Raw genomic sequence first — 26,923 nt, 5'->3', positions numbered from 1 at the left:
CTTCAAAAACTGTGCATGTGTGTCAAACCTTCTTTCTGGAATTGGTTTAAATAATAAAGAAAAAGTTATTTCGCTGACAGCGTCGTAGGGCAGTGGATATCGTAAGCTTTAGCTTCCGCATTCAAGTACACATAACATTTGTTTAAAGTTTGAACAATTAAGCAAGATAAAGCTTTATATTTGCCATAATATTTTTCTTATTTTAAAGATTATTAATAAATATGAACTTTGCACTCTCCAAGCTGGTGTGACAAGTCACACTGTTCATGTAACACAGCAGTGGTGTAGAGACACCTGTCCGTCTTAGATGAGAAAAGAAAAATGGTTTCCTTCAACACCTGATCTTAACACTCGTGATTATTTTTTGTGGTCAATCGTGCTCTACTTCTTGTCAAAATATTGAAGCTTTCAAGATAAAATTTTTTAAAATGCTGGGAGAAAATACCGTTAGATGTTGTGCATCCTGCTATAGATGTTTTCCCAAGAAACTTCAAAGGATCAAGGGAAACATTTTGAATAATACTTTTATGCAATATTGTTCCTTTAGTATTTGCTAATCTTTTTCTGTGATTGGTTTTTGTCGTAGAATATTTTGTTGGGATAAATTAGTTTTATTTTGTAACAGTATTCATGCCTCACTGTGGATTTTAGTGAACTTGAAATCAAAAGTGTTAATAAAAGTTTGGCATAGCAGGAAAAAAAAAAAAAAAAAAAAAAAGCAAAGTTTGAGTGTTTTTGTAAAGATAAAAACAAAGAGTTAATTAGTATTTCAAAGTGAATTTATTCTGCAAATGTTTACAAAGGTCTATTCCTTCTTTTTGCGTCCAGCTTTTTTTACTAAGGGGCGTTGACTGCGAATTACAGCGCTAGCTTTCCTCATAGCAGCCTGGAAATGAAAAAATAAAAATGACACAATAACATTCAAACAGTAAAATTGATTTCAACATTAGTTTTGTTCATCAATAGTCAGGACAGAATATTCTTTTCATTTTTTCGACTCGAGTACATATCCGATACAGCTAGACACAGTTAATCAATCGAGAACCACATCAGTCTATCTAAAAACCTATTATATTAACGGATACATACCTGAGAGTCAAAATAATGAAAAGAATATGCTGTTGTCACACTCATTAAAATACAGATTATATAAATTATATGAAGTCGGCTAAATTAAGATAAGGACGATAAACCTTGATTCAAGTAAAGCGAGTGTAAAAAAAAAAAAAAAAAAATTCAAAAATTTGTTACTTCAATTTATTAGATGATAATAACTAGTGCAACAAAATAAGTCACGTCACTAAAATATGCCCCACCACGTATATTAGTGAACTTGAAATCAAAAGAAGCAAAAGTTTAGCATGGCAAAAAAAAAAAAAAAAAAAAAAAAAAAAAAAAATCCTCAAAGTTGGGTGCTTTTGCAAGTATAAAAACGAAAGTTTAATATTTCAAAATGACCAAATACGTTACAAGTCCTTGACCAAACTGTGTAATTTGGAATCCCTTCAACATGAAAACATTTTTTTGTTGTTGGCTTGTGTTGTAACTTGTTAACGGATTTTATCAAACTAATATGATGCGTCAGAGATACGTTTTGTGAGGAGATCACTGGAAAGTTTGATGTTGCATCTTATAAATTTTGTTTAAAAACTTTGTTACATTTGAGATGTGTTGACCTTCAGGCAGAGGTCATGAATATACAAAATTTCTTACATATTTAATATCAATTGGAAGACATAAAAAAATGATTGATCAATTTTTATGACAATCTGAAATAATTGTTTTTAAATTCAAATAATTTATCCCAATTCCCAGAATGACTAAGATTTTTCTTTTGTGACGACTTGAAGTCTATAAAAAGAATAATCATTGAAATTAACTTCAAACAAATCAACTCACCATCTTAAGATCACGTCGGTATCTCGTCTTAGAGAGGGTCTTTCTGATGGCAGTTAAAGTTCTTCGTGGATCTTTCTTCATATCAACTCTGTTGAAGGTTGCTGATGGATGTCTGCCTTCTGATAAATACAAATAAGTCAAAAAAGAATGTTAGAAAATTTATATAAAAAAAAAATTTTTTTTTTTTTTCATAACTGGAAAATTCCTCAACCATTTAAATTACTAAACACATATCCATACAAATTTTTCTTCAAAGCCCCCCACCCCCACCCCCGTTAATATCTCCCTACTATCTTGTTTTCATATAAATATGAATAGGAATGTACAAAATCTGGAAAATATGAACATTTGGCCTTCAATCTTCAAACACAAAAAAACTAGAGTTTATAATGTAGCAAGTGTCGCACAATCTCTAACTGCACTTTTGCATAGCAAATATTTCTTTAATATAGTGGTAAGGAAAACTTAACCACAATGTCAGGATCAGGGTTGGATCAAATACTGACTTTTAACAATTGAAATACAAATACAAATACTTTCGTTAAGGTTACCAGAAATACAAATACAAATACTTTTATTCCTAACTCTAAAAATACAAATACTAACGCTAAAAATACAAATACTTTTATTCCTCAATCTCAAAATACAAATAAAAATACAATAACTGATTTAAACAATCTGAAAATATGCGAAGAAAAAAGAAGAAATATTTCCTTCCAAATTTGACATCTACATTACACTCTATATCATGTCCTCATTGCATTTTATCATCATTAGAGCTCTGAAAGTTTTCGGGCCAAGTTTGGCTCGCTCGGGGGTATAAAAATTACCAGCCTTGCTGAAAACTCTTTCAGATGGTGCTGATGTTGCACAGCACCCTAGAATATTTCTGGCAAAAGGCTTCAAAATCTTGAAGCTCTTGTTTTCCCGTCAGTACCTCAGTGGGTTGACGTCAAAAGCCAGAACACATTCTTCTAAGTAGGAATCGAGTTCTGCCTTTACCGCTGTAGTGTCGCTTATTGATGGACTTACATTTAGCTTCCCAGCTGGTGGCATGTAGGCAAAAAGATGAGGGCGTTTTGCATTCATGTCAGCCTCGTCTTGATTTGTGTTCACGGTCATGAAAAACTTCCTCTCTTGAACTGTGTTCTTCAAAGACAACTGAGTTGACTGCGAAATAATTAGGTCCACAATCTTCGAAATATTTTTATTTTTCATTTTTTCACATGACAGCCATGACAGCTTAAACCTGGGGTCCATGACAGCTGCAGCAATGACATCAGTCCTATCAAGAAACGGATGCAATCTCTTTTTGATAGAAGACTGTAGTGCATTAGCCAAGTTTAAGCAGTAGGTTGGTTTACTTTCCATGAATAGTTTGAGGCTGTGTTCAAGGCCAAATACAACTGGTGCAACGCAAGAAAGTGTCACCATGTTTTCTCCTTCCACTTGCGACATTGCCTCTTGGAATGGGTCCAAAATTTGCACCACTTCTTTTAGCATTGCTATTTCCACTACGTTCAATTCTCTTATGTTCTTGCACGATCCTAGGAGACAAATAGCTGAGTTGACGCCATTGACATCTTTGAGAACTGACTTAAGCATAGTCAGTTGAGAGTTCCATCTAGTAGCATTAGCAGCCTGCAGTGAAATCCCAATATTTTCCAAGAACGGTGCTGCCACAGTAGATCGCCGTATTGCAGCTACAATACTACAGCACTTGTGTATCACAGTTGCAATTGCGCTGCATCTGACACTGGGATCATTGAAGGCATCTCGTATGCAGATTTGTTGTGTGTGTGCAAAGCAACTGGACCGATCCGGTGGAAGAAGGGCAAGGACTTCATTCAGATCAAGTTCTTCTTCCAAAATATGACTTGACTCACAGACTTATCGTCACTCAACTAGCAGCAGCGTGTGTGACTGGAAGTGGACAGGGCTGGTAGACTGGTACACGTACGAAACATGTATGTGAACAGGGTTGGATCAAATACTGACTTTTAACAATTGAAATGCAAATACTTTCGTTTAGGTTACCAGAAATACAAATACAAATACTTTTACTCCTAAGTCTAAAAATACAAATACATTTATTCCTAAATCTAAAAATACAAATACAATTACATTAAAATTGTATTTAAATACAATTGAAATACAAATACAATTGTATTTGATCCAACCCTAGTCAGGATAAACAATTGCAAAACTTATTTTTAGACTTCAGAGTTATTACACATCACCCTATTAATTCGTTGTTCATATTTTATTTGACTTAATCAACTTTATAAGGAAAATAAAAAGTGGGTTTGTATTACTGTACACAGATTCGAAAAAGTTGTCAAAAAACAAATATATAACAAATAAATGTTATAAAAGGCAAGATAAGTTACTTTTCTACCAAACTGGATATATTATATTTTTTTGTGTTTTTATTCAATGTAACATGTTTATTCAGCTTGAAAAACATGCAGTGTTTACTGATGTATTGGAAAATTCAAAATGGCGCCCGACTAGCAGTGTCAGAAATTTTGTGAAAATAGCGAATAATTCCACCCCATCTTTCCAAGCTTATAACTCCTCGAAAAATGCAATTCAAGCCCTAATTTTTTTTTTCAATTAAAGGAGCAAGGACCAAGATTTCATTAAAAAAAAAAAAAAAAAAAAAAAAAAAAAAAAAAGTGTTTTTTTTTTTTTAAAAAGGTTTTAAACTTCGGACTTTACAGGTAAAATTCTACGAGAACAATATGTTCTTTTTGTTTTAAATTTGAATATATTATGTATTGACCTTTTCTCTTCAATTTGTGAGTAAATAATTATGTACTTATCCGGGTCTAAATTAATTATTATTAGACATTTACAAAATGGGAGGCGTGAATTATTCGACCCCCTGTCTTTCCAAGCTTATAACTCCTCGAAAAATGTAATTCAAGCCCTAATTTTTTTTTCAATTAAAGGAGCAAGGACCAAGGTTCCATTAAAAAAAAAAAAAAAGAAAAAACAAATAACGTGGTTTAAAAAAAAGGTTTTAAACTTCAAACTTTACAGGTAAAATTCTAAAAGAACACGATGTCATTTTTTTTTTAAATTTGAATATATTATGTATTGACCTTTTCTCTTCAATTTGTGAGTAAATTAATTATTTACTTTCCGGTTACTAAATTAAGTATTTACTTTTTAATAGACACTTAAAAATTGGGAGGGGGGGGTCGTGAATTAAAAAAAAAAAAAACGTTTGTCTAAAATATTATATTCGATTTATTGGAAAGAACATAAAATTTCACACTGACCCTGAAAATATCGTAAAAATAGAATCAATAGAAAAATTTTGATAGATTTTTAAAGTTTAAAGATTGAAAAATATTGAGTTCGGAAAATTCATTACTGTTTAAAAAAAAAAAAAAAAAAAAAAATATTTCTATTACTTTTAAAACAACTGTAATAGTTTATTTTGGAAGTATAATCCTTAAAAAAAATACATAACCCACTTTTAACAGAGAAATTCCGAGATTTTTATATTGTATTCGCAGTTTCGTGTTAGGGGTGTCAAAAATTCCTACAAAAATTCTGATACTGCTAGCGCCCGACTCTCTTTAACACGGTAAGTTTGGGAAAAGGTGTTATAAATAATAAACTAGACAAAATACTATTAAAAAAAAAAAAAAAAAAAAAAAAAAAACACCGAAATATGTCAACCTATGTCACGGTAACATATATTGAGCGAATTTCTAACAGTATCTTGTCTAGTTTATTATTTATAACACCTTTTCCCAAACTTACCGTGTTAAAGAGAGAGTCGGGCACCAATTTTGAATTTTCCAATACATCGGTAAAGACTATGCTTTTTGAGCTGAATAAACATGTTACATTGAATAAAAACACGAAAAATATATCCAGTTTGGTAGAAAAATAACTTATCTTGCCTTTTATAACATTTATTTGTTTTTTTTGACAACTTTTTCGAATCTATGTGTATAGTAATACAAACCCTAAAAAGTATATACTTAAAATTTCAGTTATAGCAAATATTACTCTATGGTAAAAACATTTGTATTTTGATTGATAATATTTTAAAGAATGCAGATGTACTCCAAACATGGACAAAAAATAAAATGCTCAATGAAAGAGAAAAAAATGTTGCCCGTTTTAACGAACATTAAGAGAATTAGATGGCTCAATCAGGTTAGAGTGTAGGATTCTTTAAACATGAACATGGATTTTTGAGGCTGCAAGGATCATACAGAAACAAGTGCTTTAAGAAATGACTTACTTTTTGTCTTGCGGGTAACAAACACAATTCCTTTGCCATCTTTGCATGGTTCAATACCAACAGTTTTCTTGTGGATGAGACCATTAAAACGGAATGAATGGCGGCCCTTTAAGTTGTTGGGTTCCTGAAAACAAAACAAGTTTTTCTTTCAGTTAAACAGACAACGCCCTTAAAGAAACAAAAATCAGGCAAGAGCAAACACAATATCGGATTCAAAAACTGAAAATTATGCAAATGATTTGTATAAGATATTTTGTCACGGATGAAAAAGAATGGAAGTCTAAATTATTCGAGTTTGTATTAACATACACACAGATTCGAAAAGTTGTCAAAGAACAAATAAATGTTATCAAAGGCAAGATAAGTTACTTTTCTACCTAACTGGATATGTTTTTAGTGTTTTTATTTAATGTAGCATGTTTATTCAGCTCGAAAAACATACAGTATTTACTGATGTATTGGAAAGTTAAAAATGGCGGCCGACTCTCTTTGACACAATCAGTTTGGGAAAAGGAGTTAAAAATAAAAAAACTAGACAAAATACTGTTAAAAAACCCACCGAATATATGTCAGCCTATGTCACGGTAACATATATTGAGCGAGTTTCTAACAGTATTTTGTCTAGTTTTTATTCTTAACTCCTTTTCCCAAACTTACCATGTCAAAAAGAGAGTCGGCTGCCATTTTTAACTTTCCAATACATCGGTAAACACTATGTTTTTCGAGCTAAATAAACATGTTACATTAAATAAAAACATATCCAGTTAGGTAGAAAAGTAACTTATCTTGCCTTTGATAACATTAATTTGTCATATTTGTTTTTTTTTGACAACTTTTTCAAATCTATGTGTCTAGTAATACAAACTCGAATATTCTTAGTATTCTCCAAGATCATTACTTATTGTAAAAAAATAAGCTAAGCACGTGGAGTTTCCCTCCACAAGTGAAAAATTTACTTTCACCATGATTAATGTTTGTGCAAAAAAAAATCTAAAGCATGGTTATTGAGGAAAGTGCAAACAAATGAACGGACAAACGATTTTGGGCCAAGTTTGCCCCTATAATGCCCCCCCTCCTCCTCAGGGGTGGTGATGGCAACCAAAGTTATGCTGGAAAATCTATTTTAGCAAAAATTTACTTTCACCAGGACTAATGTTTGTGCAAAATAAAAAAATCCAAGGTGTGATTATTGAGACAAGTGTGAACAAACGAACAGGTGTGAATTACTAGGTCCAATCCTTCCTTTGTCCCCCCCCCCCTCAAAACAATTTTTTTTTAAATGGTGACACGTTACACCGGAGTAGGTAGGTAACAAATAATTTAAATTGTGTGTAGGGGTTTCTTTCTTCATCCGTCGCATTCCTTTAAATAAATCAACTCCTGCAGAATCATTAAGACGTACAAAAAACCCGACACGTTTAGTGAAGCTGCTGCAGTGCTGCACTTCATTTCTGTTTGAGATATTGTGCCAACCTAGACTGCGACAGGGAAACACCATGTAACATTGAAAAAAATTGCTGATTGCAAATAAAAGTTAAAACTAAAATTATCTGCTGCTATCATTGGTGTTCTTGAACATCGTAACAATTTTCGTGTCGAATATTGATGCAATTCATGATGGTGAACAAAGTAGAAACAGTGACTATCAACAGAAATCTGGGTTGACGACATGTTGCATGGAGAGAAACGACACAAGGAATGTGTAACGAAAATTCAAGATAAGCTGGGATCTGCACAGAAGAGCTGGGGTGAGAAATCGGGTAGAGTAAAAAAAAATAAGATAGAAAATAATCGATTTGGAAAAAAAAACAAAAACCCGGATAAATGAAGACTTGACCAGAGATAAGTTAGTTTAGAAGTCAATTTCTAAAAGTTGTTCAACACATTAAACCAAATATGATAAAATCCGATTTCAATCTTAAATTATTTCAAGCAAAACAGATTCCAATATTACCATTTTTTTTTTTTTTTAATATATATAATTACACCAAGTTTAGTTAGACATTTATCTATAGAGATCATTTGAAAATATTAGTGCACACAGAAAATTATGGAAAATGAGAATTTTAATAAAAAATGAAATTTACTTTTTGAACTCCAAAACCGTAAGGAACATACAAGATGTCTCCAATAAGTTTCCAGACCCCCCCCCCCCGCCCTTCTGGGCATTTTTATTGATAGTACACACATGAAAGTCTAGTTGAAGTAATCTCCTCTGGCTGCATTGCACTCATACTGTTCTAACAACTGGAAGGCTCCATGGAAGTGACCTTGATGAGCATGTCAATGACCCTGATCAAAGCCTCTTTCATTGTTTCATAATGACAACTTCTGAAGTTTTCCTTGAGCTTAGGGAATAAGCAAAAATCACAAGGAGCAGGATCTGGACTATATGGAGGGTAAGGAACTGTTTTGATGACCGTCTTTGTCAAATAGTCTGTGACAAGGATGGAGTTGTGGACTGGTGCATTGTCTTGGTGAGAATGCCATTGACCCGATTTAAAGAGTGCTGACTGCTTCCTGAACCCCTTAAAACCGCAACATAGTATTCCTTGTTGACTGTCCAGTGGGGACCCAATGCATGTAGATCATGCCCATGCTGTATAGCAAAAAAAAAGGGGATCATCATTAGTTTCTGGGTGGATTTACTCTGGCTTTCTTAGGTTGGTAAGACCCAGCATGCTTCCACTGGGATCTGGATCATAGCAGTAGATCCAGTTTTCATTGCTGATCAGCATAGCATCAAGAATTGTGGGATCTGAATTGATCAGCCCGACCATCTCCTGGTTGTCATGATGTCTTTCTTTCCAGATCTGAGCACCCTTGGGACAAACATTCATGCAAATTTTCTACATCCTCAGTATCTTGCAAATAATTGCGTACATTTCTGACAGACATCAAACTGTGCACCGGTCCTAACCCATGAAATTATTTGGTCAATCAACTCTGGTGTTCTGACTTCCTTTACTCCTCCCACACTCCCAGGCTTCCTTGAATCTCTTATGCCACTTAAAAACTGATGCTCGATTCATGCAAGATGGTTCAAAAGCATTTTTTCCAAGTTTTAAAACAATTTTATTGCATATCGTTCTTATAAAGTGTCCTCGTGCAGATTGCATTTTTGAAATTCATCAGCTGTGACTTTAATAGGGTGTATTCCAATTCCTGATGTAGCTGTTCATTTAAACCCGAGATCATAAAAATGGGTCAGTCAACTCATAAAATGTACAGCAATAACATACTGAATTTTCAATGTCCGTTCAAAAAAAAAAGTCTGGACACCTAGTGAAGGCACCTCATAATCCATGTCATCCACGTCGTTCGGAGTTCAAACAGGAAATTAATTCTACATTACCAAAATTCTACGCATGTCCATAGTTTTTGGTGTACGTTAATTTTTCACTAAGTACACCCGCAAGTTTTTCCTGTTATTAGATTTTGAGCAGCCATATTTCATATGCAACTTAGTGTAAATAAGTTAAAAAAAAAAAAAAAAAAAAAAAAAAAAAAAAAAAAAAAAAAAAAAAAAAAAGAAACATGAAAACTTGGATAATATAAAAGAACAAAAATACGATTTCAATTTTTTAAAACTGCAATCGCATAAATCAAAGACAAAACCATTAAATAATCTTACTTTGCTGAGCCAGAGTCCATTTCGTTTGATTAAAAAGGAATTGTTTTTCCTGATTATCATCCACTGTAAATCAGCAGACATTTTGATGGCTGAAAATAAGAAAGCAAAGAAATTAAGGCACAAACAAAAAGTTTGTAAATCTGGTTTTGAGAAAAGTTGCAACACGTAATAATTCCACCTTCATATTTACCATCAAGTCTTAGTGGCAACAGACACATCCAAAAGAATGATTAAATCCTCTAGCATTTTTTCTCCAATAGATTCAGACAGATATATATATATATATATATATATATATATATATATATATGTGTGTGCATGCAAACCGGAAGAAACACTTAGCATTGTTAAAGTCACCTGTTATGTTATGGTTCAAAACCACAAATGAACTCAAATACTTGATTTTTAGAGGCGGAGTGACGCTCATTCAGGTCCAGGTTTTCTATACTTTCGAAAAAAAAAAAAAAAAAAAAAAAAAAAAAATTTTTTTTTTTTTTTTACGACCTGTCCCAGCGTAGTACACGGATTCCAAACAGCAAAGGCAAGATAAGTTATTTTTCTACCTAACTGGATAATTTACTAGTGTTTTTATTTAATGTAAAATGTTTATTCGGCTCCAAAAGTGCTTACCAATGTATTGGAAAATTTAAAATGGCGCCGGACTCTCCACTGAGCACGTTAAGTTTGGGGAAATTAGTTAAAAAAAAAAAAAAAAATATATATATATAAAATACTGTCAGAGACAATATGTTACCGTGATATAGGCTGACATATATTCGGTGAGTTTTTAACAGTATTTTGTATATATTTGTTTTATTTTTAACTCATTTTCACTAACTGCGTTCAGCAGAGTCCGGCGCCATTTTTAATTTTCCAATACATCGGTAAACACTTTTTCGAGCTGAATAAGCATGTTATATTAACTAAAAACACTAGTAAATTATCCAGTTAGGTAGAAAAGTAACTTATCTTGCCTTTTATAACATTTGTTATATATTTGTTTTCTTTTTGACAACTTTTTCGAATCTATGTGTATAGTAATACCTCCCCCCATGTTAAGAACAGCTTTCGAGGGGGAATATTCCGAAAGCCGTTCTTAACATGGGGAGGGTGGGTGTTTATATTACGCTGGGACACATCGTAAAAATTTAATTTTTTTTTTTTGCGCTAGTGTTTTAACATTAGCCAGGCGCCAGGCGGACCGGACCTGTCCCGAGTGCTCACCCACTAAAAATGCGTATTTTGCATATTTTTTTAAAACCTTTTTTCGACGCTATCATAGATTACAGACTTAAATATAACTAGAGAAAAAAAAAAAAAAAAAAAAATGAAAAAAAATTTAATGACTTTTAAGAAGCTTTCGTGATAACGTTTTAACTTCATTGCTACCTGACTTAGTGTCCATTTCTTTACTGACGCGTTACGTGATTGATTAGAACCCCTTTTTTGGGGGGAGGGGGGGAAATTTCTACCAATATGAATGATTCGCGCTATATGATATATATATATATATATATATATATATATAGAAAATGCTATTTAAAAAAAAGTCGATAAAATTATTACTAATAAATGTGTAGTAATTTCATTTATTTCAATATTCATAAACAGTAAAACTTATAAAAAAAGTCGATAAAAATTCATGATCGTTTAGTTACTATGGCAACTAAAACATGTCCTTTGCTCATGCGTAGGGAGAAGTCAGTGTTTTTTTATGGTGTTCGGCAGGGAACTCAAATCGCGACCAGTACCAAACGCGGTAACGGATGCACAGATTTATTTTAATCACACACACACAAAAAAAAAAAAAAAAAGGGGGGGGGGTACAAAACTTGGATACTCATGCAGAGTGATCCGTGCTGAAATAACGTTATTATTTAAAAAGCCATTCTTAAGATGGGGAGGGTGTGTTGTACCTATTCTGTACTTTAACCTTACAATTGATTAAAAAAACTTTAAACTTGGAAATACGATTTAAAAAAATAGCACCAAAACTTGTCTAATTAAAAAAACAAATTGCACGAGAACTTTATTCTGATTAGAATAATGGGTTTTCTCATACGAGTTTTTAATTGTTTATATAAAGTAACAAAACTAATAAAACATCCTAGATAATATTCGTTTAGAATATACCAAATACTGAAAAAAATCTAAACGCGAAAATCGTTTTCTTTTTTTCTATTTCGCCATGTGGCATTAAAATCCTCCATTTTGTCTGGCGTCAATGTTGTCGGCACAGGAAATAAAAATCATTTAATAAATCACATTGATCAATAATTTACTAAAAATTCCGGTTTAGAATTCATCTCTAGTAGTTTCTTTTACAAAATACATGCAAAATATTTCAATGCGACAAAAAAACAATGACGAAAATTAAAATTAAAATCTAGAACATACCTTCGGTTTGACTTCACGATAAGTTGAAGTTATTAAAAAGAGAACGAGCATGCGCAAATCAATGTGGAAGGTCAATCCCGCGGTGTACTTCCGGTTTATTTATCTTTCAAAATAATTTTTTTTGTTATATATGGCTTTATACAAATAAATTATACAAAAAGAAAAAGAAACAAATATTTTTTAGAAAAATTTCATTCTCAGTAGGAATAAAAAATATTTATTATATTTTTGTTTTATCAGTTACTGCATCGTTGCAGTGAATTAGCGGAAGTAGAATTTCAAAATATTTTAAAAAATGATTTGTGTGTCACCAAAATGAAACAGAAATTGTAATTACGTTCCTGTGCAATAATACACGTGTTAAGGTTTAGGGTTACGCTGAGTTACGTCTGGTTCAGTCTCTGCATATGTACCAACGGAAGTTATTTTAATTAGATTTTTTCATATTAATGCACTTATTGTACTGCAATATTTTTTAAATTCAATTTAAGTGATATTTTGTTTTAGTAAATTGTTAGGTGAAATCACGTGACCACGTGATTAATTATGCGATCATTTATATTATAATTAACCCTACACGCGCATCAATTTTTCAATTTCTCTTTTTCAATTGTTTTTGTTTTAAAAAAAAACACAAAAAAAAAGCTGCTTTTGCACACTGTGACCCGCACTATTTAAAAAATTTTATTTTTCAATTTCCATTGTTTCTCATAATGGATTATGTCAACCAGAAAACGATTGTGGATAAAATATTAACGGTTGATGAAATAAAAGAAAGGAAATGGACTTTTAACTATTTATCCTCATTGACAAACTACGTCCACACAGCAGCTTCTTTGGGCCTTATCAGAAATACCAGCTTCTGCAACCAATGTGGAAAATTTCGAACTTTATATAAAGCGTCGAAAAGAATAGACGGCTTTCTGTGGAGATGTTCATCTTGTCGATCCTCCCTTTCCATCAGAAAGGACTCTTTTATTGAAAAAAGCCACCTTACAATAAAAAAGATTCTCATTATAATATTTTATTGGAGCCTCGAGCTACCACAAACTGTTATAAGAAAAGAAATAGATGATGCTGATACACATACAGTGGTTGAATGGTCGAATTTTATCCGTGAAATTTGTGAGGAAGATCTCGCCAATCATCCCATCATGCTGGGTGGGATTGATGAAGAAACGAATCAGCCAAAAGAAGTAGAAATTGATGACTTGTATTTTTTTGAAAGCAAATACAACAGAGGAAGGGTAAAGAATGGTGTCTGGATTTTTGGAGCCGTCGAACGTGGCTCCAACCTGTGCAACGTGACGAGAATTGATAGCAGAGATAGAGACACCTTGTTTCGGATAATCAATTCGTGGATCTTACCAGGGACACGAATTTTATCGGATGGATGGGCGGCCTATCATGGTCTGGACCAATTTGATATAAAAAAAATGAGGAAAGGTGAAAAGACAACATTTAATACACACATGATAGAATTTATGTGGCGGAAAAGGGAAAAGGGAGAAGTCTTTCCCCGTATAATAAAATGCATCCGTGAACAATATGTGTTTTTGTAAAAAAATAAATTGGTAGGTGAAAGTACAGAATAGTTGCAAAACACCTCCATCAATTGTGCAAAAGTAGCAGAACAATTCTGTTCGTATTTAAAATTTTTAAATCATAAAAAGTTCTATTTCTATATGTTTACCATGTAAATAAAAATATTTTTTATTATTGTTTATTATTTATTGTTTTATTTGTTATATATATTTTTTATTTCCAGCTTTTTTTTATCACTAAAATTGAATTTGTAAACTGAACGATATGGTCACTGTTTCCATGGATACTAACCGGTGAATCGATTTGTGTCCCTTTTGTTTTTGGGTTTGAGAGTTTTTGGTGAGCTGTTCCATATAAGTTAACAAATTTACCAAATTTCTATGACTAACGATTACTTTATTGTCCAATTGTCTACTGTACACTGTGAGAAATTCCATATGCGGCAGCCATCTTTTCTTGTTTGTCCGCTCACGCATTAGTGGTCGGCTGTCATTGGTTTAAATTTGAATGTGTCAGGTGATTGACTTCGCGCGCTATTGTATCATGCTTTCTCTTTCAGTCTACACAGAACTCGGCATTGGGACAGACTCAAAAACCCAGCAGCTCCCACTGGAGGGAGCTAAGACAATTCCTTCATGAACACCAAACAGTTGGTGAACGAAGGACCACATCTCTACAAGCAGAGATTACTTATGCTGCTGAATTTATCCTAATTGAGGATGACATTCAAGAACTGTTCTGCATGTTTATTTACCAAATATTGGATCTTATCTCAATTCATCTTGAGTCCCAAGGGGCTCACATTATGCCTAATTATAGGTGCTATCACTCCCGCCAAGTTTACCATGAACATTCATGGATCCTTACGAGGAACAACGAGCTAACATTCCGACAATAGGAATCCAAACTAAAGGCTTCATGCGTTTTGCAAAAGGCCAATACCAGAACCAATAAACTTTCATTGCTGTTACATTTGAATAAATTTTGAGTTTGAAAAATATGGCTTTTGTATTTGTGGATTCTTTTGCCTCTGCAGGGAGGAAATTGAGATGTGAAAAATTAATTTCTCACAACACTCTTCAACCCGGGTTTGGTATTACTGTACACATAGATTCGAAAAAGTTGTCGAAAAACAAATATATAACAAATAAATGTTATCAAAGGCAAGATAAGTAATTTTTCTACCTAACTGGATATGTTTTTAGTGTTTATATATATTTTTTTTTTACATGGAGTTCATCACTTATCAAGGCCCAATGGCCACTCAGGGATAAGGGTTATTATGTGTACAGTAATCAAAGGGATAGTGTAGCAATAGTATTGGAGAATTGGTAAGGTGTCATTACTTGGGGGGGGGCGGTTAATCAGGAATTTGTTTGTGTTGGACTTGAAGACATCCAGGTTGAAGTCGAGAGGGAAACAGGCAAGCGAAACAGTTCCACAGGCGTGCAGTTCTAAGAAATAAGCTTTAATGTAACATGTTTATTCATCTCGAAAAACATAGTGTTTACTGATGTATTGGAAAATTTAAAATAGCGCCCAACTCTCTCTTGACACGGTAAGTTTGGGAAAAGGAGTTAAAAACAAAAAATATGCAAAATACTGTTAAAAACCCATCGAATATATGTCAGCCTATGTCACGGTAACATATATTGAGCGAGTTTCTAACCATATTTTGTCTGTTTTTTTTATTTTTAACTCCTTTTCCCAAACTTACTGTGTCGAAGAGAGAGAAGCCATTTCTAATTTTTCAATACATTTGTAAACATGTTTTTCTAGCTGAATAAACATGTTACATTAAATAAAAACACTAAAAATTTATCTAGTTTGGTAGAAAAGCAACTTATCTTGCCTTTGATAACATTTATTTGTTACTAGCGGGGGTACCCGGCGTTTCCCAGGTGTTTGGAGGTGTGTGTGCTCGGGGTGGGGTGGGGTGTTAATCAAAACATAAGAATAAGCGAAGTAAAAAAAACTAATGTAAGGCAAATGAACGATAAGAAAACGCGAAACAGAAAAACGAACGTTAAAAAAAAAAAAACATTCGGGGGGTACCCGGCGTTGCCCAGGTGTTTTTGGGTGTGTATGGTGGGCGGGGGTGGGGTGTTAATGAAAACCTAAAACAGAAAAACGAACGTTAAAAAAATCTGAGAAATTTGAAAAATGGCTTAAATAACCTTTATATATAAATAATGCTTCAATATTAAAATTTAAAAAATGGAAAAAAAAAAGACAGCTCACACCATGATTTGAACACAAAATGCTTAGATAATGAGGCCACGCTCTAAGCAACTGAGCTAAGACAACGCCGCCAAAATTGTGTTGCTTTTTCCAATATTTAAAGTAAATCAGGTTACGATGTATAACGCATGCGTAGAAGCGAACTCATCATGAGGGATGGTTTTTGCTGACCCCCCCCCCCTCCCCGTAGAAAACTACTGATTTAAGGGTGAAGGAATTAACGTTTTTGGCCAATTTTTTTATATTTGTCGGGCGAAGGTTGGAAGTTTAAAATAATACCGATTTTGTGAAAGTCCGTGACCCGTGTGGAAAGTTTTTGCAAGACATACAAACACACAAACACACCTTTTGCAAATCTATGTGTACACTAATACAAACCCTCGATTTCTTCCACGCACGTGTAGAACAAAAAAATAACTGCACCAGAACGAAATTACAATTTCTGTTCCATTTTGATGACACCCCAAAACATCATGGGCTTCTCCACAAATATCCAATTTTTATTTTAATTTACATTATTTTTATTTTACATTATTTTTATTTTACATTATTTTTATTTTACATTATTTTTACTTTACATTATTTTTATTTTACATTATTTTAATTTACATTATTTTTATTTTACATTATTTTTATTTTACATTATTTTTATTTTACATTATTTTTATTTTACATTATTTTTATTTTACATTATTTTTAATTTACATTATTTTTATTTTACATTAATTTTATTTCACATTATTTATATTTTACATTATTTTTATTTTACATTAATTTTATTTTACATTATTTTTATTTTACATTAATTTTATTTTACATTATTTTTATTTTACATTATTTTTATTTTACATTATTTTTATTTTACATTAATTTTATTTTACATTATTTTTATTTTACATTATTTTTATTTTACATTATTTTTATTTTACATTATTTTTATTTTACATTAATTTTATTTTACATTATTTTTATTTTACATTATTTTAATTTACATTATTTTTATTTTACATTATTTTTATTTTACATTATTTTAAATTACATTATTTTTATTTTACATTATTTTTATTTTACATTATTTTTATTTTACATTATTTTTATTTTACATTATTTTTATTTTACATTATTTTTATTTTACATTATTTTTATTTTACATTAATTTTATTTCACATTATTTGTATTTTACATTATTTTTATTTTACATTATTTTTAATTTACATTATTTTTAATTTACATTATTTTTATTTTACATTATTTTTAATTTACATTATTTTTATTTTACATTATTTTTATTTTACATTATTTTAATTTACATTATTTTTATTTTACATTATTTTTATTTTACATTAATCTTATTTTACATTATTTTTATTTTACATTAATTTTATTTTACATTATTTTTATTTTACATTATTTTTAGTTTACATTATTTTTATTTTACATTATTTTTATTTTACATTATTTTAATTTTACATTATTTTTATTTTACATTAATCTTATTTTACATTATTTTTTTTTTACATTAATTTTATTTTACATTATTTTTATTTTACATTATTTTTATTTTACATTATTTTTATTTTACATTAATCTTATTTTACAGTATTTTTATTTTACATTAATTTTATTTTACATTATTTTTATTTTACATTATTTTTATTTTACATTATTTTTATTTTACATTAATCTTATTTTACATTATTTTAATTTACATTATTTTTATTTTACATTATTTTTATTTTACATTATTTTTATTTTACATTAATTTTATTTCACATTATTTTTATTTTACATTATTTTTATTTTACATTATTTTAAATTACATTATTTTTATTTTACATTATTTTTATTTTACATTATTTTTATTTTACATTATTTTTATTTTACATTATTTTTATTTTACATTATTTTAAATTACATTATTTTTATTTTACATTATTTTTATTTTACATTATTTTTATTTTACATTATTTAAATTTACATTATTTTTATTTTATATTATTTATATTTTACATTATTTTTATTTTACATTAATTTTATTTCACATTATTTGTATTTTACATTATTTTTATTTTACATTATTTTTATTTTACATTATTTTTAATTTACATTATTTTTATTTTACATTATTTTTAATTTACATTATTTTTATTTTACATTATTTTTATTTTACATTATTTTTATTTTACATTATTTTTATTTTACATTATTTTAATTTACATTATTTTTATTTTACATTATTTTTATTTTACATTATTTTTATTTTAGATTATTTTTATTTTACATTATTTTTATTTTACATTATTTTTATTTTAGATTATTTTTATTTTACATTATTTTTATTTTACATTATTTTTATTTTACATTATTTTTATTTTACATTATTTTTATTTTACATTATTTTTATTTTACATTATTTTTATTTTACATTATTTTTATTTTACATTATTTTTATTTTACATTATTTTTATTTTACATTATTTTTAATTTACATTATTTTTATTTTACATTAATTTTATTTTACATTATTTTTATTTTACATTATTTTAATTTACATTATTTTTATTTTACATTATTTTAATTTACATTATTTTTATTTTACATTATTTTTATTTTACATTATTTTAATTTTACATTATTTTTATTTTACATTATTTTTATTTTACATTATTTTTAATTTACATTATTTTTATTTTACATTATTTTTATTTTAGATTATTTTTATTTTACATTATTATTATTTTACATTATTTTTACTTTACATTATTTTTATTTTACATTATTTTAATTTTACATTATTTTTATTTTACATTATTTTTATTTTACATTATTTTTATTTTACATTATTTAATTTACATTATTTTTATTTTACATTATTTTTATTTTACATTATTTTAATTTACATTATTTTTATTTTACATTATTTTTATTTTACATTATTTTTAATTTACATTATTTTTATTTTACATTATTTTAAGTTACATTATTTTTATTTTACATTATTTTTATTTTACATTATTTTTATTTTACATTATTTTTATTTTACATTATTTTTATTTTACATTATTTTTATTTTACATTATTTTTATTTTACATTATTTTAACTTTACATTATTTTAATTTACATTATTTTTATTTTACATTATTTTTATTTTACATTATTTTTATTTTACATTATTTTTATTTTACATTATTTTTATTTTACATTATTTTTATTTTACATTATTTTTATTTTACATTATTTTTATTTTACATTATTTTTATTTTACATTATTTTAATTTACATTGTTTTTTTTTTACATTATTTTTATTTTACATTATTTTTATTTTACATTATTTTTATTTTACATTATTTTTATTTTACATTATTTTAATTTTACATTATTTTAATTTACATTATTTTTATTTTACATTATTTTTATTTTACATTATTTTTATTTTACATTATTTTTATTTTACATTATTTTTATTGTACATTATTTTTATTTTACATTATTTTTATTTTACATTATTTTTATTTTACATTATTTTTATTTTACATTATTTTAATTTACATTATGTTTATTTTACATTATTTTTATTTTACATTATTTTTATTTTACATTATTTTTATTTTACATTATTTTTATTTTACATTATTTTAATTTACATTATTTTTATTTTACATTATTTTTATTTTACATTATTTTTATTTTACATTATTTTTATTTTACATTATTTTTATTTTACATTATTTTTAATTTACATTATTTTTATATTACATTATTTTAATTTACATTATTTTTATTTTACATTATTTTTATTTTACATTATTTTAATTTACATTATTTTTATTTTACATTATTTTTATTTTACATTATTTTAATTTACATTATTTTTATTTTACATTATTTTTATTTTACATTATTTTAATTTACATTATTTTTATTTTACATTATTTTTATTTTACATTATTTTTATTTTACATTATTCTACTCTTCATAATTCCTTCGGCTATCTTCAAGTTTCGTTGCGGAAATTCAGTTCCGGTTGCTGCTTCGCAGATGTGAAGACGGTAACAAGGCAGAAGATATTCTCCATTATAATTCACATACAAAAAAAAAATCAAACGGTTTTAGGTGAATTTTTACAATATCTTTTGTTTATGAAATTGTTAGGTGAAAGTACAAAATAGTTGCATGTGTCTTTTAGTTTCGGTTTCTGCTGAGTGTTTTGCTTGATGGTGAATATCCTGGTAAAGTTCCTTGTGAATAATGTATATCTAATGTTTTTCAGGTTTAAAAAATAAGCAAATTTTTAATAAAATATGTTATAATAAAAGATGTCTTTTCGTTTTTTTTTTTTTAGATAACATATTTTCGATGCTTATTTTTTATTACAAATTCTACCACTCAACTGAATTGAGGTTTTCCCCCCCCCCTTTTTTTTTTAATAATAATTTATAAGAACTAGTATTTGTAAAAAAAAAAATAAATAAAAATAATTTAAAACGATTTTGGTAATTTTCCAGAATATCCAACAAAGGCAAAAGAGAGATGAAAAAAAAATCAATACTACAACAACAACAAAAAAAAATCAATATATAACAAATAAATGCTACCAAAGTGAAGATAAGTTACATTTTCATCTAGCACATATGATGATGGCAACATCTTGTCAGACGAGTGCTAACTCCCTCAGTCACTAAAAGTTCTTTATCCCTCAAACACTGAGTTAATAAAGAAATTGAGAACATAATTTTCCTCTTCCCAATTAACCATTTTTATACATTGTAGTATATCTTTCATTTTGGTCTCTTGGTCTTACTGGATTCCAGGACAAGAATTTATCTAGTCTGGTGGAGTATCCAGTTTCGTGCTGTTACTTGAGGTAACATCACTTGGAGAAGGTGCACCATTCCTCGTAAAAGCTAATATGGGTTAGCCATAGCGAGGAGATCTTATTTGGGCAGCGAATACTATGTGATTTTGAATATTTGGTCAGGGTTTACTTCTAGGGAAAAAGTATCCTCATGCCAGATTGTTCTGACAAACCCCCGTAGAGAGACCTTAGATACTCGAGGACAGTGTCTATTGTGCGCTTTCATGTGATTAATGATACTTGCCTTTTACAACAGAGCCCGGTCACACACCTCACAGATCCAGAGATCTCCATGATTGGGTAATAAGGTTTGGTGCTTCCTACATTCTCTCTTGAGCTTTGCTCAGTCTATCTTGACCGTGTCAAAGTGTTCTGCACCCCCGTATATCAGTGTCCTCCACGGCTTGCGATCAGATGCTAGGAACTCCCAACTGTCAACAGGAAAATGAAAGCTCACCAAACTCTCCTTGATGCTATCACGAAAACATTTTTGGGGATTGTGCTGGAGTCTTTTGCCAAGAAGGAGCTCACCATAAAACAACTGTTTTGGGAGTCGATAGTCATCAAGCTGGACAAGATGATCCACCAAACGCATCTGGTTCCTAATAACAACGGTAGCAATACTTGTTGTTTTGGCCTTATTTAAGACATATGTATCAGGGACAAAACTGTCCCACTCTAAACCAAGAATGTATTAAAAGCAGTGCTGATGAAACCTCTTGAACAGTTCTACATGTGACCGGTACAAGGTCCATGTTTCAGAGGCATAGAGTAGGTATAGTAATACACATGTTTGATATACTGAAATTTTAGTTGTCAGAGTGAGATCACCGTCAGACCAGACTATCTTGTAACCTTCCAAAAGCATCTGATGCCTTGCTGATTCTCTGTCTTATTTCCGCATCAAGAGTGCCATCATTTGATAAGGTACTCCCAAGGTAGACAAAATTTTTTACTTCAAGGTGCTTTCCACAGACGAAGATACCAGGTTCCACATACAGATCATCAGGAGCGGGAGTGTACATGACTTTAGTTTTCTTAATGCTAACTGTCAGTCCAAAGCAGGTACAAACATTCGTAAAGAGATCCATCACTAGTTGCATATCTACTGGGGAGTGCGTTACCAGGTCAGCATCATCAGCATACAACAGTTCCCTAACAAATCCATCACTAACAAGTGTTTTGACTTGGAATCTCCTGAGGCTGAACGCTTTTTCAGTCGTTCGGAATCTAACATCCATATCGCAATCGTGGAAACCATACCAGAGCACAGCAGTAAGATAGAGCAAAAACAATGTTGCTGCAGGTATATCACCCTGTTTCACCCCATTATCAATGAGGAATTCTTCTGAAAGCCGACCATTGAAGTTGACGCAACCTTTCATACTATGATAAAATTGTTTGAACTTTTCTGTAAAAGCAGGTGTACAGCCAAATTTTTCCAGCACTTTCTAGAGAGCCTCACGCTTGACTATGTCAAACGCCTTGGTTAAGTCCACAAACATCTAGCAAAGAGGCATACACTGCTCAATTCATTTTTCCAAAGCTGTCTAGCAGAAAACACCATATCCACAGTTCTTCGTCCACCTCTAAAACCAGACTGGAATTCTGGAAGGATATCAGGACATATACTTTTCCAATCGGTTTAGCAAGAGCCGTGCAAATACCTTTCCAACCGCAGTCAGCAGCGAGATACCTCGATAATTTCCACAATCAAACCTTGTACCTTTTCCTTTGTACAACATAATCAGGATGGCATCTACCCCAATCTTGGGCAACGGGGTCACCCTGCCATTCTGACTGTATTAAAGAGTGGACCACACAATGTACATTGACACCACCATGTTTTAGCAGCACAACAGGGATGCCATCCAGCCCAGGGGCTTTGTTCGAGTTTATCTGTTTAATGCAGTCAACTATTTCCACAAGAGTCGGTTCAACATCAAGTTCCAGACAAAAGGGACATTGAGGGATACTTTCTATTGCAGCAACATCAACATTGGATGGGTTGTGAAAAAGATCATGAATGCGTTCATGCCATCGATGCATAATTTCATCTGAGGTTTTCAGCAAGGTTTTCCCATCCTTCGCCAGGAGTGGTGTAGTTGAAGAGGATTTCGGACCATAAGCCTGATGAAGCAGAGTGTAGAATGTCTTGACATCTCTATGATCGTAGGCAGTCTGTATCTCCCTGGAGAGGTCAGATCACTATTTGTTTTTTATTTGGCATAGACAACACTAAATCTCACTCTGCACAGAAAAGAAGTGTAGCAATGTCTATATTGTATCTTTGCAATTCCTTAGTCAAAATTGCAGTCTTCCGTTCTAGTCTTTTACCATTGTCAATAAGTGTTCGCACATTCCAGCAACAGAGCTGGAGTGGGTGTCGTTTAGCATAATATCTTCTGTTCCTGTTAATATGTACAGCCATCAGCTGCAGATTGCTGACCAGCAGGTCAAAGACAGCCTCGTTTAGGACGCATTTCCTTGTTCTCGACCAAATTCTTGGGTGAGCAGTGCTATCTTAAAAAGGCTGCTCAGTCACAAAAAGCCCCACCAAGCAAACATCTGTCTAAGTATTGGATAGGCTTTTTGTCACCTGTGTACAGATAAGTTATTACATGCTTCCAGCCTGTCAGGCCAACTCGCGTCACAATTTTCCATCACCATAGGACTTTGAGGGAGTATCTGTACAAAGACGTTATTACAGAGATTTAGCTTTATACAACAGCTAGTCTCTCTCTCGGTTCAAAATGTTGATATTCAGCAACAAACAAGAGCAAGATAGCCAGCAACAAGTCAAACTGTAGACCAGCTTAATGCAGGTACTTGTCTTCCGCTTTATAGTTTTTTAAATCAGAGATTTGCTTCTCCTAGTGAGGTTTCCTTTACCATGGCTTGCTGAAGCCCTCTCCACTCCCATACCATTCGATTCATATCTAGGACTTAGGTTGCTGGTCATCAGAGCATACTCCACATGCCTGTGGGTCATGCATGCCACAGAAGACAGGGCCGAAGCTTCTCTGGTGGTTTCTGTCAGGGTTACCTCACCCTTAGTCTTTGGTTAAAAAACCTTGGCCAACAAGGCAGTGGGGGACCAGTTATATGGCACAGGACACTCACTGTTCATCAGAGCCCCAACAATGAAAAAATAAAAATAAATCTAACACATGCAACAAGTAAAATAAGCAGTCATGAATCTCGGTGTTAATTTTTTAATTGAGAGAAGTGTTTAAAAACCGTAGAATTCCTCAATAGTCATGATGATAGTGATGATCTTTACAATTAAACGAATCCGAATGATGAATAAAAATAAAAACAAATCCAACACGTAAAAAACAAGCAGTCAAAACTAGCACATATAGTAACAGTAATACATATTAATAAGAAAATGGACAGTTTAAAAGAAACCCCTCATGGAAGCAACTATCCAGAGAGCATGACATCCGATTCAAGAAAACTGAACCAAACCGCGGCCATCAAGTGTAAGTACAGGCCAATGAACATGACAGCGTGATGTCATTACCAGATCAACTTGTAGGTATATGGTCTAGGCTAAAGGTCCCTATCAGCAGCAGTTTTGTCTACAGTTTTCAGTTTGCTGTCCAACATGGTTTATTCTTACGTTGTTTCAAATTGCCGGGGAAATTATCCAAAAGGCCCCAAAGCACATAAAGAGAAAGAGCAACTCTCAATTTGGATACGTGCCATTAGAAGGGAAAATTTTATTCCAGCCAAATATGGTAAAGTAATGTTATTTTTTAATAATTAAACGCATATTTAATTAGAACTGTATTCAACTACTTTCAAAACGTTTTATAACATTGTTAATATAAATTAAAGAAACAATACTATTTATTGCTAATACAGCAAATATTATGTATATATTTTTAACTTTTTATTTTCTTATAAGGCTAAAAATGTCTATCAGGAAGGTTGAATATTTAATTTAATTTTGTTTATTTTTTAAAATTGTAAACAAATAATTTTTACATGAGAATATTTTTCAAAATGTCCTAAAAATAATAAATAAAACCTTTCATTGAGTATTTCCAAATATTTTAAAGTTCTATATATTTTTCTAAAGTCTGTTTGAAAATTAAATTAATCACCACGTGGGTATTAATAAAATTAGCTGTGGACATTATATATTAAATTTGATTGTTTCTTTTCAGAATTATAAACAAATAATTCTTACATAAGAATATTTAAAAAAAAATTTTTTTTTAAATTTATTTACTTGCCTCCCCATGAGGGCACAGTTAGGCACAAGGTCAGTTTTTAATGTGGGAAAATCTAGCTCCCCAAAAAGAGGCACTCTGGATAGGAACAAAAATAAAATAACCGAGAGCAGAACAAATGAAGTGTAGCATCAGAACAGATACTACACTGTGATCCTGTGGCAAATATAAATGTTACCAAAGATAAGATAAGTTACTAATGTTCCAACTGTGTTTTAAGTTACGTTTTTCTTTACTTCCAAACAAAAGTTGTGTCAAGTATATTAGAATGAAAACAAATATTGTATTTAAATTTTCCGCAAATAAGTAGTTTTCCGGATATTAAGCAACAAGTGGATGCCATTGTTGTACACGCAGCCCCCCCCCCCAATTAGCCATGCACATAAAATTGAATGTTTTGGCAGATGCTAATCTTTTTCATGTTAACTCATGTGTTGATGGTCAGAGTATTGAAAAAATAGAAAAAAATGATTATCTGGAGTTCTTCAAATTCTCTTTTAAACAATTTTTGTCTTAAGGAAAATGATAGTATTAATAAAATTAAATTAATAAAAATAAATTAATAAAAATAAATTAATAAGAATAAATTAATAAAAATAAAGTAATAAAAATAAATTAATAAAAATAAAGTAATAAAAATAAATTAATAAAAATAAATGAATGAAAATAAATTAATAAAAATAAATTAATAAAAATAAATTAATAAGAATAAATTAATAAAAATAAATTAATAAAAATAAATTAATAAAAATAAATTAATAAAAATAAAGTAATAAAAATAAATTAATAAAAATAAATGAATGAAAATAAATTAATAAAAATAAATGAATGAAAATAAATTAATAAAAATAAATTAATAAAAATAAATTAATAAGAATAAATTAATAAAAATAAATTAATAAAAATAAATTAATAAAAATAAATTAATAAGAATAAATTAATAAAAATAAATTAATAAAAATAAAGTAATAAAAATAAATTAATAAAAATAAATGAATGAAAATAAATTAATAAAAATAAATTAATAAAAATAAATTAATAAGAATAAATTAATAAAAATAAATTAATAAAAATAAATTAATAAAAATAAAGTAATAAAAATAAATTAATAAGAATAAATTAATAAGAATAAATTAATAAAAATAAATTAATAAAAATAAATGAATGAAAATAAATTAATAAAAATAAATTAATAAGAATAAATTAATAAAAATAAATTAATAAAAATAAATTAATAAAAATAAATGAATGAAAATAAATTAATAAAAATAAATGAATGAAAATAAATGAATGAAAATAAATTAATAAAAATAAATTAATAAAAATAAATTAATAAGAATAAATTAATAAAAATAAATTAATAAAAATAAATTAATAAAAATAAATTAATAAAAATAAAGTAATAAAAATAAACTAATAAAAATAAATGAATGAAAATAAATTAATAAAAATAAATTAATAGAAATAAATTAATAAGAATAAATTAATAAAAATAAAGTAATAAAAATAAATTAATAAAAATAAAGTAATAAAAATAAATTAATAAAAATAAATGAATGAAAATAAATTAATAAAAATAAATTAATAAAAATAAATTAATAAGAATAAATTAATAAAAATAAATTAATAAAAATAAATTAATAAAAATAGATTAATAAAAATAAATGAATGAAAATAAATTAATAAAAATAAATTAATAAAAATAAATTAATAAGAATAAATTAATAAAAATAAATTAATAAAAATAAATTAATAAAAATAAATTAATAAAAATAAAGTAATAAAAATAAATTAATAAAAATAAATTAATAAAAATAAATTAATAAAAATAAATGAATGAAA

At 29.1% G+C, this 26,923-nt stretch overlaps 2 protein-coding genes across 2 annotated transcripts; one reads left to right on the top strand and one right to left on the bottom strand.

The window, feature by feature from the left end:
• Nucleotides 1-761: 761 nt before the first annotated feature.
• On the bottom strand, nucleotides 762-12,275 carry LOC145248342 (large ribosomal subunit protein eL28-like). The gene is made up of 5 exons (XM_080110257.1): nucleotides 12,198-12,275; nucleotides 9,801-9,889; nucleotides 6,167-6,290; nucleotides 1,900-2,018; nucleotides 762-886 (listed from the first exon to the last, which is right to left on the bottom strand). The coding sequence occupies exons 2-5, from the start codon at nucleotides 9,879-9,881 to the stop codon at nucleotides 806-808; spliced, it is 405 nt and encodes a 134-aa protein (XP_079966383.1). The 5' UTR covers nucleotides 9,882-9,889; nucleotides 12,198-12,275; the 3' UTR covers nucleotides 762-805.
• A 635-nt stretch (nucleotides 12,276-12,910) lies between these two features.
• Nucleotides 12,911-13,759, top strand: LOC145247852 (uncharacterized). The gene has a single exon (XM_080109474.1). It carries the CDS (start codon nucleotides 12,911-12,913, stop codon nucleotides 13,757-13,759), a length of 849 nt encoding a protein of 282 aa, XP_079965600.1.
• Nucleotides 13,760-26,923: the final 13,164 nt, after the last annotated feature.

This window comes from Euprymna scolopes, chromosome 26, assembly GCF_053919585.1.
Source record: "Euprymna scolopes isolate OS-2025 chromosome 26, ASM5391958v1, whole genome shotgun sequence".
NCBI classification, from domain to species: domain Eukaryota; kingdom Metazoa; phylum Mollusca; class Cephalopoda; order Sepiida; family Sepiolidae; genus Euprymna; species Euprymna scolopes.
This window is presented reverse-complemented; position numbering and strand designations above follow the sequence as displayed.

What these genes read in the sequence shown, in the direction of transcription:
- LOC145248342 (XM_080110257.1), bottom strand. Translation starts at nt 9,881, where the DNA reads ATGTCTGCTGATTTACAGTGGATGATAATCAGGAAAAACAATTCCTTT. An exon ending in ATGGACTCTGGCTCAGCAAA is followed by an intron (nt 6,291 to 9,800) that starts GTAAGATTATTT and finishes TTTTGTTTTCAG; the next exon opens with GAACCCAACAACTTAAAGGG. An exon ending in TGTTACCCGCAAGACAAAAA is followed by an intron (nt 2,019 to 6,166) that starts GTAAGTCATTTC and finishes TGTATTTATCAG; the next exon opens with AAGGCAGACATCCATCAGCA.
- LOC145247852 (XM_080109474.1), top strand. Translation starts at nt 12,911, where the DNA reads ATGGATTATGTCAACCAGAAAACGATTGTGGATAAAATATTAACGGTT.